Here is a 13594-nt window from a genome sequence, read left to right as displayed (position 1 = left end):
GAATGGCACCTTCTATTATCGTACATCGCCATCCAATGTTTACCATCCCAAAAGCAGTAGGCATTAGTCTCGCTGCGTCACTCACTCTTACCCGATAGGAATAATTACTTCTCTCATTCTCATGGTGACGATTGCAAAACTCCTGTGTATCGCAGAATAATAGTTTTACGCTCTCCGTGTCATGAAAGTTTAAGAAATCACGCCGCTCGAAACATAATTGTTTTCCTGTCCTCGAGAAATAAGGCAAGTTTCTAAAGTATATCTTGATTTGTTCATGCTAATTCAAATTTCAGTGTTTATTATGAAGGGGTAAATATTGCTTAAATAACTGATTGAAAGTTTATTATTTCGGTTCAGAGCCTGAAAGCTTTTGGAGACGATACATTTGTGAAGAGTTGACGGATGTTATATTTACTGCATAGTGTGTCTCTAATTTGTTAACAGGATTAAGCGGAAGTTTATTTGTGGAATTTTATCAAAGTTCCTCGAAAGGTGGGGCTCATGATTGACAAGAACACATTACAATCTATATGATATGGAAACTTTAAATTTGGCGTTCTAATCGACTTATGAAGTCAGTGTGTGGTGGTGTCGCTGTCAAAATTTAAAGTCATATTTAAGGACAAAGGTCAAAGAATTTGCCCTTGGTCCTAACTTCTGACTTATGCAGGTTACGGTCAATGTCAAGGTCTAAATAGAGGTTAATGGTCACATGAAAATGTAACTTCGGATGTAAAAGCTGAACTATTATATACGAGATAGAGACTTCATATTTAACATGCATGACTCTTAATGATGCAGATGCGAAGTGTGAGACCACTAATGAAGCCAATGTACTGCGTGACACCACGGCTAAGATCATTCCTAAAGGTTAGGGGTCAAGAGGGAAGTTAAGATTTACCACAACTTGTATGACTTGTATTTCACAACACAGTGATTATGAAAACATCAAAGAGCTTTAATATCTATCACTAATACATTTAGACCATTCTTTCAACGAGCTGCTACAGGAATACTGCGTAGTTTGCTCACTCTAATGAGTTTCAGTTCTGCTGCTGTCTTTGATAGGGCTGGTTCTAAACCAGGAGCTAATATTAGCTGCCCCAAGCATTCAGTTTACGTCACTCACTTCTGATCAGACACATACCATATTCACCAGCATCATTATCATGATCATCATCATTTAATGTTTAAACGTCAGATATTTCTTTACGGGATAAACATAAAGTAGGATATTTCCCTCTCTTTCTGTTCCGGGATTCACTGAAATCTGCAAATGTCTTACATATCAGTTCCCGGTCTTTCGATGTTAAATTATTTTCCAAGATGTTATTTCCAGCAAATTTTACACGCCAATATAGTGATTAACAATACAGATTCTGGTGGTTATATTTATTAGATCTTTGTACCGGAATGGCCACAGAGACCTCTTGATTTCTCTATATCCTTAAATTCTGGAGGCGCTTTCCGATGAAAGACTTGAATTCTGCAAGGAGATGAAGAAATCCCCTACCTCGGGTGGACTTCAGACTCTCGCCCATAATGTCATTCATCTCATATGTACATGTACACATAGTATCAAAAGGTTAAGTGCTTCACGCGTTATCGGCAACGGTATATATATATATATATATAGTTTGCCCGTCGTAGTCACCAGATATACTGATGAATGTTATAAGTTGATGCCATGGGCTTTTATAGTATAATTTTATGTTTGGCATAAGTGCATGACCCACAAATAAAAAAAAAAGTTCCCATCGAAGTCTCAAAATAGAGTGTTCCGTTTCGCGTTTCACTGATTGCTAATTGCTAGTTCTCAAATAAGGGATAGGTAGATGACTGGCGAAAATGTGAGAGAGAGAGAGAAATTCTAAGTGCTCGTCTTAAGTTAGTTGAAATTCAAAGTTCAAACAGTATCCCCAGGTAACTGCATAGTTCCATTACAATACAGTGGATTTTCTTCACAATGTAACTACAATTTGATTCTCCTGTGTACTGTTGTCTAACAACATACGAATGTAAATGCAATTTAAAACGATTTATTATAACCACTGTCACCGTTTGTCACTGAAGTCATATCTGATGATTATTCTATATCTAGTTCACGTACAGTGAATACGCAGGTGAGTGGTCTGATAACAATGACATGCTTTGGTAGGCACGTGATAATAAGTATGTGGTAGTGATCATCAGTCTACAACCTTGAAGTCAAGATAAGAAAGAGGATGAAGTTCAAGTGAAAAAGAACAATTTTTGATTCTCGGCATGGCAACGACGTGGTCTCGGTAATGAAAATACAAGAGCCGAGGTTTTAATTTTCATACTCTTTAGAGTGGGAGAAGGGGAAAAGTGTTTATTTGCCCAATTTTGATAAAGAGGTGGGAAGTATGAAACAACTTTGCAGTTCACATCTGCTGTTGGCGATTTGTTAGAGTAGTAATATTTTTTCAAACCTTAAACATTTCTCCTTTCCTTGAAGTGATCTTTAAAACCACGTTACGTCAGTGTTATCAAATGAGAAAAATTGTTCACTGTGTGAACATAATGGTGGTAGTGGAATAGCGGTTGATGATATGACTTATTCAAAACAGGTGCCCGAAATTAATCATTATAATTTGTTTGGAATCGAGACTGAACTTGATATTTTAAAGTGAATGCTGTTCTACATGTACGGAGAAGGTAGAAGGTGACAATCACCTTCAATTAATGAAATATACGGATAATTAGCAGCATTCCCTCTCTCCCCCTTTAAAGAAACCAGAAGGAAGAAAGAAACCGTTTCACCGTTTTCCCTGAGGTAAACTTTGAGCACAAGTTGCAAATGGTATTAAGCCATTTCATGAACTCAAACACACACATACTGTATATATCGACCTTCCCGCAGCATCGGGAGACCAGAGTTCGATATTTTCTAGCAAACTCCTGTTGACAATTGTAGTAAATTTGGGACTTAGTTGCAACTTGACACCGGCGGATCGCAGGAATGGTAAGAAAGGGCATATAAGTGTGTGAATATATATATGTATGTATATATGTATGTATATACATATATACATATACAATGTGTATGTTCGTCAGTACTGTTCTTGTAGTATATATATTTGTGACTTCTCATACTCTGTATCAGTCCTTCGTCAATGGCTTGGAAATAAAGTCGAAACCGGTCAGGACCTACACCCCGTTTCTTATTTTTCACCTGTGGTAATGTGTGATAAATGAATCACGTACAAAAGTGATAATAATCATATATATATATGTATGTATATATATATATATATATATATATATATATATATATATATATATATATATATATATATATAATGAAGGCAAAGGAATGTGTTTCACAGAAATAAATTTCTGACACTAATCGGGACCAAACCCCGGTCTTTCAAATGAGAGGCCAGGGTGTTACCAATTCACCTTCACAGGCCTGTGTGAATTGATTACACCCTGGCCTCTCATTTGAAAGACTGGGGTTTGGTCACGATGAGTCATAAATCTACAAATATATATATATAATATATATATATATATATATATATATATATATATATATATATATATATATATATATATATATATATATATATATATATATATATATATATATGCATTTAATATAAAAGGCATGGTTGAGGTAAAACCTACTGAGTGTTCTTGCTGTTCATATAATTATTTATTGCAGGCCAAAATATTCTAACCATGTTGCTTTGGATAGTTGGAATTATTTCGTTTATTGTGGCTGTTCGAGTCATACACCATCGACGGTCTGGGATTTGTCCTTCGAAAAGACTATTGTATGGAAAAACTGCAATAGTCACCGGTTCTTCAGCAGGTATGTGGACTCCGACTCTCTTCATTCATTTTAAAAATTATTTCCATATTTTCTTGCTTTTTGGACTTCACTGAAATTGGTTATCATTTGTCATAAACTCATTCACTTTCAATCATTCACGTTCTCATTATATCTCGAAGCTAAAAATCTGTTGACTGTTTCTCTTTTCTTCCTTGTTGATGCTCTGTTATTTGGGGATTTTCGAGGATGATGTAAATATTAACTATGATTTCCACTTATGTTCACATCTACAATGTCTCCCAAGTAACTGAGAAGTCTGATTTCTAGTTAACACTCTGACTTTCTCTTTATGCTAAGTCTTGCAAGTGTTAGATGCTGCCTTCGAAGTTTTTTACGGAGCGTAAATTTCCGCTTACTATGAACTAATATCATAAAGTATGAAAATCATTCATTACTTTCAGGTATCGGCAAGGAGACAGCAAGAGATCTTGCGCGCAGAGGTGCCCGTGTCATCCTTGCTTGCAGAAATGTAGCAAAGGCGCAAAGAATAGCAGGTTTGTAGCGAACTATTCGCTTTTTTATTACTGATTTTCTCTGTAAGTATTTTTACTTCTGTGTTCTTCACCTTTTTATGACTTTTCCTCCCCTAAACTCATTTCATTTTATAGAAGCATTCCGAACAAGTTTATGGCCTTTGTCTTTCCTTATTCTTATTGTGAATAATAATAATAATAATAATAATAATAATAATAAAACTGATCTGAAGCTGCTAATAGGTGTTATTACTATTCCGTACATTTACTTAGACCTAATTAAATGAAAATATTAAATAATAATCATAACTTTCTGTATCCAATCAAGAGTTTTACTTCATCCTCCGCAGGAAATGTGAAATATTTTTTTCCCTGAGTTCTATTCAGCAATTTTCATAATAATGAATGATAATAGGTACGAACTAATATTCTCTGTTAAAATGACAAATATCTTCCAAAAGACGACATCATCGGAACGACCGGGAACGGCCAAGTCTACGTCAAGCAGCTGGACACCTCCGACCTCAGCTCCGTCAGGAGGTTCGCAAAGGACATCATCGACAACGAAAAAGAGCTCCACATTCTGGTACGCATCGTCCTGTTGATAGTTCCCAAGCCAGGATCTATCATACAAAATAGGCTCACTGATGTCTTTGTTTATAGTTTTGGGATATTCATCGTCGTAACTAATTGCTATTTATTCTATAAATATATATATATGTGCATATTTTTCCATTTATTTTTATCTAGAAAAGATTCATGAAACGTTTGGTAATTCATGTTAGCATCAGACTTTGTAATATCTAAAGTTGTGCATGAGTAAAGTTTTGCGGAAACATTAAAAATTGTTAAAAATGTTAAGGTGGTATTCGTCAATTGAAACAACATTTAAATATGGTTAAGTATTTTTGGATTAAGGAGAAAATTTCCGGACTTAATTGTCAACGTTCTGTAATTCAAATGACACACACACACACACACACACACACACAATTCAAACACACACACACACACACACACACACACATATATATATATATATATATATATATATATATATATATATATATATATATATATATATATATATATATATATATATATATATATATATATATATATAGAAATAATGAACACATGAGCATGTGTTCCACAGATATAAATATCTGACTCACACTGGGAACGAACCTCAGTCTCCCGAGTGACAGGCCAAGGAAGTTGGAACCTAAGTACTCTGTACCTTAGGGTTTTCCAGGGCAGGCTTCAGAAGCCTAAAATACCAGCGAATTTTAACCAACTTCCTGACCCATTAGCGAGTCAGTTGATACCATTTCATTTGAATTACCCCTTCAATGTGATGGAGATAATTAACACATGAGCACGTTTTTCAAAGAAAAAATTCTGACTCACCTCGGGAACGAACCTTGGTCTTCCGACTGACAAGCCAAGGCAGCACCAACTGACCTGCCAAGGTCACAAGAGAAGTTGGAACCTAAGTACTCTGTACCTGAGGTTTTCCCCAAGGCAGGCCTAATTCGAATGAAATGGTACCAACTGACTTGCTGCTGGGTCAGGAAGCTGGGTAAAAATCGCTGGTATGTCCTTTGATGAATTTCCTCTGCCCATAGGAAAAGTTTAGTATTTATTTTGTCAATAGATGGCGGTGTGCGCTGTTTACTTTTTGAACTTCCAATTTCAGATGCTGCTCCTGCAAAATTCCCTCCAAGTTCATAACTTCCAAATCATGGAAAAAACAATAAATTTTCGAAGTTACATAATCAAAATCTTCTTTTTTTTTTTTTACATTCCTGACACCCAAAGGAATTCTTTATAATACTGCATAATTTAAAAATACAGTGAAAATACTGTAATCCATGACACCCCAGTTAACTCGAGAATGTAAGCATCAACAAAAATGATGCACTGCATATTAAAAACCAACTTACGAATAATTCAAGATACGAGCGGCCATCCGGAATGTAACTTGTTCGCAAGTTGGGTAGTGACTTATAGTAATTACTTTTGTTCTATATTTTCATAGTATACTTAACTGCTGACGTTTCATTTCTTGCAAACAGGTAAATAACGCTGGAATATCGGCTCCAAAAGATAAACAACTGACCTCGGATGGCTTAGAACTAACGATGGCAACCAATCATTTCGGGCACTTCCTCTTGACCAACATGCTCCTAAGTCAGTGGTAACCTCTTAATTAAAACGGGATTTTTCCAAGGTGTGAAACAGGTTCCCCTTAAACATAATAATAATGTACAGCCTGTCCCCAGGAACAGGTATTCACCTGGGGCTCTTTGTAAGGGGGGAAGTCTAGATTCCCTTCACTTGCAGTGGTATTCACCTTGGGTCTTGCTAAGGTGGAGACTGGATTCCCTTCAGTAGAAGTAGGTATTCACCTGGGGTTCTTTCTAAGGTGGAGACTGGATTTCTTTCAGTGGGAATAGGTATTCACATAGGGTTCTTTGTAAGGGGAGACTGGATTCCCTTCAGTGGGAGTGGGTATTCACCTGGGGTTCTTTGTAAGGGGAAAACCGGATTCCCTTCAGTGGGAGTGGGTGTTCACCTAAGGTTCTTTGTAAGCGGGAGACTGGATTCTCTTCAATGGGTTTGGGTACTCACCTGGAGTTCTTCGTAAGGGGAAAACCGGATTCCCTTCAGTGGAAGTGGTATTCACCTTGGGGTCTTTCTAAGGTGGAGACTGGATTTCCTTCAACAGGAGTGGGTATTCACCTGTGGTTCTTTCTAAGGTGGGGTCCGGATTCCCTTCGGTGGGATTGGGTATTCACCTGATGTTCTTTGTAAAGGGGAGACTGGATTCCCTTCACGATGTTGCTTTTACTCATCCAGAGAGAAACCCTTTGAAATTGTTTAGTCAGTTTTAAATTTTAAATATGTCTTTTTCTCACAGATCTGAATAAACTGTTTGTGTGGTGTTTTGGTTATGGTATCAGTTATTACAAATTTATAATTTTTATTCACTTTTTAAACAAGATGAAAAGGTACAATCTAAAATATGTGAATGTCAATTCTAATTTTGAAATTCAACAACAAAATTACATTTTTCATGATAATATTAAATTACTAGTATTTACTCAATATGATACAAATAATGGCTCTAATAACCTTAGTAAAACTAAATGTAGGATTGATGCAAACTGTGCATAAATTTTTGTTTTAACCTTACTTATTGAAATTAATTATTATGTTTTATAAATAATGTGCATTACTAGAATTGGGATCAAACCATTCCCATATTGTGTAGTGTCAAGAAACTCTTATTTTTGTACTGTGTTAATTTTCAATTTCATATGGATCAAATACAAGACATTAAATTCTGTTTGAGTTTTCTGCGTAACTATACAATTTCTGTAGATTTCAATAAAAACTAATATTTTTTGTTATTTAACTAGTGTCTCGACATCACTGCAGATCTCCTGAAGAAAAGTGCACCAAGCAGAGTTGTCAACGTCTCCTCAATTGCTCATTCCTTTTGCAAGCATTTAGTGGCAGATGACCTGAATTATGAGAATACACCCTATCCTGGCCATACGGTCAGTTATGGACAGAGCAAATTAGCTAATGTTCTTTTCACTGTGGAGCTGGCAGAGAGGATGAAAGATACAGGTAAGGAAGGAGGAGTTACAGCACAGTTTTATTCCAACGTATACCACCGTTTATTTTTGAGTCATTAAGGTGAGGTGTTAATGAAAATCAGTTCATGATGATAGCTTTTTTTTGCACTTCTGTTTAAAGCTACGTTGGATGACATTACATGAACTGTTGACATACAGTCTAAGTTTTAATAAATTCAAAATTTATTTGAAGTACATTAGCGGCACTCTCTTTTGCTATGCAGGGCCATAAAGCAGGATGCCAAAAGTGCACTCTTGCAATTGAATGGATAGTGCTCATTGATCAATGACATTGTACTCTGAAATCTGTCTTTTATGGTTGGTTTTACCGATTAACAATGGCAGATATAGTGCATGTGATTGTTTTATAAAACAATTCACTTTGTTTTTCTATCATTCAGTACTTTATGGCTCAAATTTAAAGATAAACGCCTAACACTAGTCAAATATGCTTTTTTCTTATTACTTGATTGTTTACTTTTCCTAACTCTCTTCGTCTGTGCTATTTTTGCACTGATTTCCAAGTAGTGTAAGTTAATGGTTGAATCTACTACATTAGTCATTTAACTTCAATGTTCCCTGTAATTGTGTAGGGAAAGAACATAGCGCTGCATGATTCCTGCATTGTCTTGATGTGAGAATGAAGACTTTCGTCTGTGAATTCAATTTCTGTTTGTCACAGTGGAAAAAAGAACCATAATGACTTATAAAAAGAGTACAAGAGTTGAAGACCTCCGCCATGGAATTAATACTCAGCAGTTCAGAGTTAGATTGCACAAATGTACTTGAGCTTTGATCGCTAGATTTTCAGACCAAAAGTGGAAAGCGTTTAGTCCGCGTTGGATTTTCACAAATTTGGTGAAAAGAGCTATGACTCCCCTTCCTTGCACCTGTCAACTATTATCCATTAGGTCACGAATAGCATCGTCTTAAACCTTTCAATTGTTCTGTAAGTGCACTAGGCAAGGAAACTAGCTAGTAATAGGTTGCATCTAAAGTGGTAGGTCTTACTCTCTCAAAAAAGAAATACCAGTCCTGTGACTGGCACGCAAGTACTGTCTAGGCAACATGTGGCAAATGTAGCGACCTTATTTATTTTCCATTCGCAAGCTATTTCTCTAATTGCCTTGGGAAATAAGCCTCACTCATCTTTGGTAATTGTCTTAATCAGTTGAATTAACACAGTTTTTCCCTGAATGCTGTTTCTGTTCTATGCAATAGGTCATATCAACAATTTTACCCGTGCAACGAGAATACTAGTATTAAAAGTTTCAGTAACGAATACCATTAGATGTTTTGTGACAAGCTTCACGTTAATATCTTAGGAATGTTTCATCAGTAACTAATTACAGTATTATTTACATAGTTATCTGGTATTGTGGTGTGAAAGAGGCAGATAAGTAAAAATAATTGTTTTTGCTCATAATTTATCACGAAGTTCGCAACAGAACGTCAGATTTATTTCCGGGTAATCCCGTAGGGGAGGTAGTGCCGTCAGTGCACCTCATGCTGTGTATTGTAGGCATTACTAAAGGTTCCTGGCAGTGGCCCTTCGGCACCTAGCTGCAACCCCTTTCATTCCTTTTGCTGTGCCTCAGTTCATATTCTCTTTCTACCATCTTGCTATCCACATTCACTTAACAAATATTTCAGTGCAACTGCGAGGTTTTCCTCCTGTTACACCTTTCAAACATTTCTACTCCCAATTCCCTTTCCAGCACTGAATGACCTTATAGGTCCCAGTGCTTGGCCTTTGGCCTAAACTATATTCCATTCCATATTCCATTCCTATTTCCGGGTAAATCTTATACCTTTATTTTAACATCTACTTTACGGGATTCCGTTGTCAATAAGCTTTCGATCATATAAAAAGAGACACAGACTGGAGAAAAAATATATTTATGAATTCCATATACAGTTTCGGGACGCCATGCTCCCTCTTAAGTGTGCTTCCACACTGAAGAAGGGGCATGACGCTCCAAAACTGTATGTGGATTTCATGAATGAATTTGTTCTCCAAATTGTGGTTTTTTCTTAGTTTTAAAGTTTGATACCGATCTGTTATCGTCAGGCATTCGATCAACTTCTTTATAGACATCGTAGTTCAGGTAAGAGAGAGAGAGAGAGAGAGAGAGAGAGAGAGAGAGAGAGAGAGAGAGAGAGAGAGTGAGGCTTATTTCATATCTTATGCACCGATAACCCTCCCGTTCCCTTTCACATGGAATTTAATCATATGGAGTCTTTCAGGTAAGAAGAGATGCTTGCGCCAGTACAGTGTATTTCATTACTCTTTTTACTTCTTGTCGACAGGGGTGACAACGAACTGCCTTCATCCGGGATTTGTAAGCACTGAAATTTTTTACAAAGAAGGAGTTAATATAATCACTTATTCGGTTGGACTTCTCTTCAAACTGATCGGGAAGGTAAGAATCAAATTTCACCATGTTTTAAGTAATCCTCTTAAACTAAGGAAATAATGGATAGTTAATATAATTAAGAACTCAAAGGCGATCAGTGGATTCACAACATAAACACTAGGGTGCAAATCACACAGTTTTATAATTGTCTGGTCAGATTTCCATTGTTTAATTTTACAGAAAGTCACAAGTTCATGAAAGCACAAAAGAAGAAAATTTGAATATCAAATAGATTTTAAAATGTTACTGAATTGTTTGAAGCACACGTAAATTAGTGATAATATCACCGGTAATAAAACGGGCATTTTATTTTAAACGTATGGGATGTGATCCCTGTGTATTGCAAGTCCACCATATTTATGAATTATCTTGCAACTAATGTGAATGAAATTTTGGCATTACAGTTCCTTTTCCTTGCGTACATTCCTTATGAATTGTCTGCATCCACTAGCGGGCACCTGGGCACGTGCCCCTCCGTGAAAAATAATGGCAAAATAATAATATTGAAGATTTAGATCATAATAACATAAATGAGAAACCTTAAAATGGGAAAAAATAATAAACCTATTATATATATATATATATATATATATATATATATATATATATATATATATATATATATATATATATATATATATATATATATATGTAAAATTGGTGGCCTCATGAAATTTTTCTGGATCCGCTAGTGTCTGCATTCTTTTTTTTTAAAAGTATCTTAAACCGAATATGTTTGGTTAAAGGAACCAATGAGATGCATGTTATGTATTTAACCTGAATTGTGAGAAAGAGGTAAAACGTAGGTATAAGTACAGAAATGATGAAAGCAGTGATATTTTACTACTTACTGACATTATCATAGAAATATTTGCCACCAAGAAGTGCAAATGCCACCTTTATGAAAGATATGCTACTATTTGCATATTGCTTCAATTTTAAGTTTTTTAGGTGAGGTGTTTTATGTGACATAATTAAACGTAAAAATTTTACAGTGAAATGGCCTTTAAACTTACGTTATATCCAAATGTCTTTTAATTATAATAATTAAATCAACAAAAATCCTCTTAAAATACTAATGATATACTACACAGCATTAGACTGTAGGCAAATTTCATAATTACAAAGCATTAGACCCCAAACGGTTTCAGGAGCCTAACTCCGTAAGGCTGCGTCGAGTCTTGATGCTATGGAAGTCTTTTACATTAAAAGACGTTTTAATTTTACAATTTCAGGACGAAACGCTCGGTGCTCAAACCTCTATCCACTTGGCGGTGTCAGAAGAAGTGGAAAAAATCTCAGGAGAGTATTTTGCTGACTGCAAGGTAAAATCTGTGTTGTCCCTCCGTTGATACAGTCCTGTTTGTCGTTTGAGCAAGGTACCTCTCGATATTGTGAAATTGATATTTTGACGTGCAGTACCTTATCTTGTCTCCAACGTACATAACACTGTCTTCGCCCAGCATCATAAAAAATTTCCTACGTTTTCTAACATTGGCTAACTTACATTCAGGATATATTTCTAGCCACAGTCTTTGGTTCTTGTAAAGTATCATAACAATCAAAATCATGACGTAAGTACTATAGCCATTTTAGTTCTAACATTATAGATTCCCACTTCCTGTGAATATGACCAGGTGTCAACAACTAAACTAACATGTAAAATCTTAAGGGACAATCACAGATAATTGGTGTTTTGCCATAAAAGGTAAAGAATGCAGAATAAAAGGTCAGAAAAGCAGAAGGTAGAACAGCGATTTCGTTTTAGTTAATCTTATCCAGCATGTCTAAGTGAAGTACTGTACATCTGTGATGAACTTAACAGCAAGGGCTATCAAGGAATCCAGAAGAGGAAAGAAGCGCGCGCGCGAGCGCACACACACATATATCGCAAAGTTTTTGTCTTTATCTATTCATCGTAAACATTGCCCCAACATCACACTTTCTTTTATATACCAACGTTGTCGATATGCCAGCATTTCAAGAATTTATATCTGGAATTTGAGATAATCCACACTTTTTCGTTAAGTAAATTACAAAATGGTTTATTTATTTACAAATTGCAGATCTTTTATTAATTAGTAATTTATCTATTTATTTATTTTCAGATTTCACCGAGATCAGATCTGGCCAAAGATCGTGGACTGGCCAAGAAGCTTTGGGAGGTGAGCGAGACGCTAGTCAACCTTAGTCAGGAAGACCTCAACTACGGTGGAAAATAGAAATTGCAGAAGAGTTATTGTGACTCCTCTCTCGGGAGAGAGTTCCCAGCGCCACTGCCTAAATAAAAATCTTTTCTGTGGCATTCGTGAGGGAATTCTTTACTCGTAATTCGTGATAATAGTTATAAAAAAATCTATTCATTACCGAAATTTCTAAAAATATTAGTACAGATTTCTTCACATGATGAATTACTTGACAGACAAGCCTTTTAACATTTTTACAGGACCACCTCCGTATGAAATTTTCTTTGAACATTGATGACTGAAACAAAAAGCCTTTTAACATTTTTACGGGACCACCTCCGCATGAAATTTTCTTTGAACATTGATGACTGATTTGTTTTTCTCCAGAATTACTCTAAACCATTTTTATAATTATATATCCAAACATGCATAAAAGGCATTTTTACATACTCATTATATTTTTGTTCAATAACTGTAAATGTGCTGACAATGGTTTTATGTCCTCTGCAGTCCTACAGTCCCATTTAACATCACCTATAATGAATTAATTTTTTTTCATAAATCATCCATAGATGTATATTCTTACGTAAAGATTCTGTAAAAAATTATCTAACATTTTTCTTGGATTACTTCCATCACGATCATTATAAGAATCATTAATTCCATCCAGTTTATTCTAGAAATATTCCTTCATGAATGTAGTTCAGTTAAGTCTAATTATGTGTTTTAGCGTTGGTTGTGTTACAGTTTGAGGTGATGACTTATGAAACTGTAACCAGAAGCAGAGATTGAGGTGCTGACAATGAAAACAAGAACTATAATTGTAAAATAACATTTTTGCACATTATTATGTATATCTGTATATAACCTCAATTGTTTTTGAAATAAGAACTGAAGTTAAAGAATGTATTTGCTTGACAACAAAGATTAACGATTACAAAATTGTTTCAAAAAACAAACTCTATGCATAACGTCAGGGACGGCTCAAGGTCATTTGGTGCCCTAGGCGAGA

At 35.5% G+C, this 13594-nt stretch overlaps 2 protein-coding genes across 4 annotated transcripts in view; one reads left to right on the top strand and one right to left on the bottom strand.

The window, feature by feature from the left end:
- LOC136829419 (uncharacterized) overlaps nt 1-13594 on the bottom strand; it is a 195235-nt gene that overhangs the window by 73563 nt on the left and 108078 nt on the right. The window lies entirely within an intron of this gene.
- Nucleotides 28-13524, top strand: LOC136829415 (retinol dehydrogenase 11-like). 2 transcript variants are annotated; one of them, XM_067087968.1, is made up of 9 exons: nt 28-243; nt 3689-3838; nt 4261-4353; nt 4794-4918; nt 6411-6525; nt 7777-7971; nt 10290-10402; nt 11632-11721; nt 12505-13524. In XM_067087968.1, exons 2-9 carry the CDS (start codon nt 3706-3708, stop codon nt 12616-12618), a joined length of 978 nt encoding a protein of 325 aa, XP_066944069.1. In that variant the 5' UTR covers nt 28-243; nt 3689-3705; the 3' UTR covers nt 12619-13524. The 2 variants fall into 2 exon arrangements, with proteins under 2 accessions (XP_066944069.1, XP_066944070.1); XM_067087969.1 differs by lacking the exon at nt 11632-11721 and having other exon boundaries at nt 63-243.

Source organism: Macrobrachium rosenbergii, chromosome 44 (genome assembly GCF_040412425.1).
Source record: "Macrobrachium rosenbergii isolate ZJJX-2024 chromosome 44, ASM4041242v1, whole genome shotgun sequence".
Taxonomy (NCBI): domain Eukaryota; kingdom Metazoa; phylum Arthropoda; class Malacostraca; order Decapoda; family Palaemonidae; genus Macrobrachium; species Macrobrachium rosenbergii.
This window is presented reverse-complemented; position numbering and strand designations above follow the sequence as displayed.

What these genes read in the sequence shown, in the direction of transcription:
- LOC136829415 (XM_067087968.1), top strand. Translation starts at nt 3,706, where the DNA reads ATGTTGCTTTGGATAGTTGGAATTATTTCGTTTATTGTGGCTGTTCGA. An exon ending in AAAAAGAGCTCCACATTCTG is followed by an intron (nt 4,919 to 6,410) that starts GTACGCATCGTC and finishes TCTTGCAAACAG; the next exon opens with GTAAATAACGCTGGAATATC. An exon ending in AGTATTTTGCTGACTGCAAG is followed by an intron (nt 11,722 to 12,504) that starts GTAAAATCTGTG and finishes ATTTATTTTCAG; the next exon opens with ATTTCACCGAGATCAGATCT.